At 49.3% G+C, this 1,205-nt stretch overlaps 1 protein-coding gene across 1 annotated transcript; it reads right to left on the reverse strand.

The window, feature by feature from the left end:
* Nucleotides 1-326: 326 nt before the first annotated feature.
* LOC147098441 (histone H2A type 2-C-like) lies at nucleotides 327-1,205 on the reverse strand. Its single transcript, XM_085970118.1, has one exon. It carries the CDS (start codon nucleotides 1,168-1,170, stop codon nucleotides 781-783), a length of 390 nt encoding a protein of 129 aa, XP_085826244.1. The 5' UTR covers nucleotides 1,171-1,205; the 3' UTR covers nucleotides 327-780.

A 1,205-nucleotide genomic window follows, 5' to 3' on the forward strand; every position in this document is an offset into this window, starting at 1 on the left:
GTAAATTGTGGAGTTTTACTTGGAGCTGGCGTTCTTGGCCACCCCGTGCTTGGCCAGCTCCCCGGACAGCACCAGACTCCCGGCGGTCTGGATGTGTGGACACAATCCGCACTCTCCAAACTATTAGAGGTTGGTGCCATCTACTGGCCGACAGCGAGTGCTGCAACAAGAGACAATGATTCAGCAGAAACCATTTTGATTTCGACAGATACTTCAGTACACTGTTTATGTTCCGCTTAAAACCATTGCCAAGTAGTTTATTGGTCCAGCTGAAAACTCCAAACAACCATTAAATGCAGATGGACGCGCTCACCCGATTCTAGTGTGAACAGTGTGGTTGATCATTGAGTGTGGGATAGACACTTCCTCCATCACTCTGGTACTATGTGGCAAGGTGAGATTCACTGCTGAATATACTGTATCTGTCACTCTCTGGCACTGTGTCAGTGTGGGATTGACAGGTGAGTATAGGACAAGCAGTACCACTCACTCACTGGTACTGCATGTGAGTGAGGGAGTATTCGTTTATACAGGATAGCAATTGTATCTGTCACTCTGTTACTATGTGGCAGCGTTTGATTGTCAGGTGAGTGGTGAATAGATAACTTAATGGGCAAAACTGTGGCAAATGATTTTCAAAGCAGATTTTAAGATTTAACATGTTAAATCAGATCTGGTATAATTCTGACCCATAGAACAGAACAGTAACCAGCCCTTTCAAAGATAATGTGGGTGGCTCTGAAAAGAGCCTTTGGGTTGTTAGATTGAATCTTGTTCGCATTACTTGCTCTTGGAGCTGGCAGTGCTGGTTTTTTTGGGCAGCAGCACCGCCTGGATATTAGGCAGCACCCCGCCCTGAGCGATGGTCACCTTTCCCAACAACTTGTTGAGCTCCTCGTCGTTGCGGATGGCCAGCTGCAGGTGTCTGGGGATGATGCGGGTCTTCTTGTTGTCGCGGGCCGCGTTGCCGGCCAGCTCCAGAATTTCAGCGGTCAGATACTCGAGCACAGCAGCCATGTAGACCGGGGCTCCGGCACCCACACGCTGAGCATAGTTGCCCTTTCGCAGGTGCCTGTGAACACGGCCCACAGGGAACTGCAGTCCAGCCCGGGATGAGCGAGACTTGGCTTTGGCCCGAGCTTTACCACTGGTTTTTCCTCTTCCAGACATTTCCACAATGAACACCGTTAGAGAAAGAATGAAAG

This window comes from Somniosus microcephalus, chromosome 29 (assembly GCF_052327205.1).
Source record: "Somniosus microcephalus isolate GS21.2 chromosome 29, FLI_Smic_1.0, whole genome shotgun sequence".
Classification (NCBI taxonomy): Eukaryota; Metazoa; Chordata; class Chondrichthyes; order Squaliformes; family Somniosidae; genus Somniosus; species Somniosus microcephalus.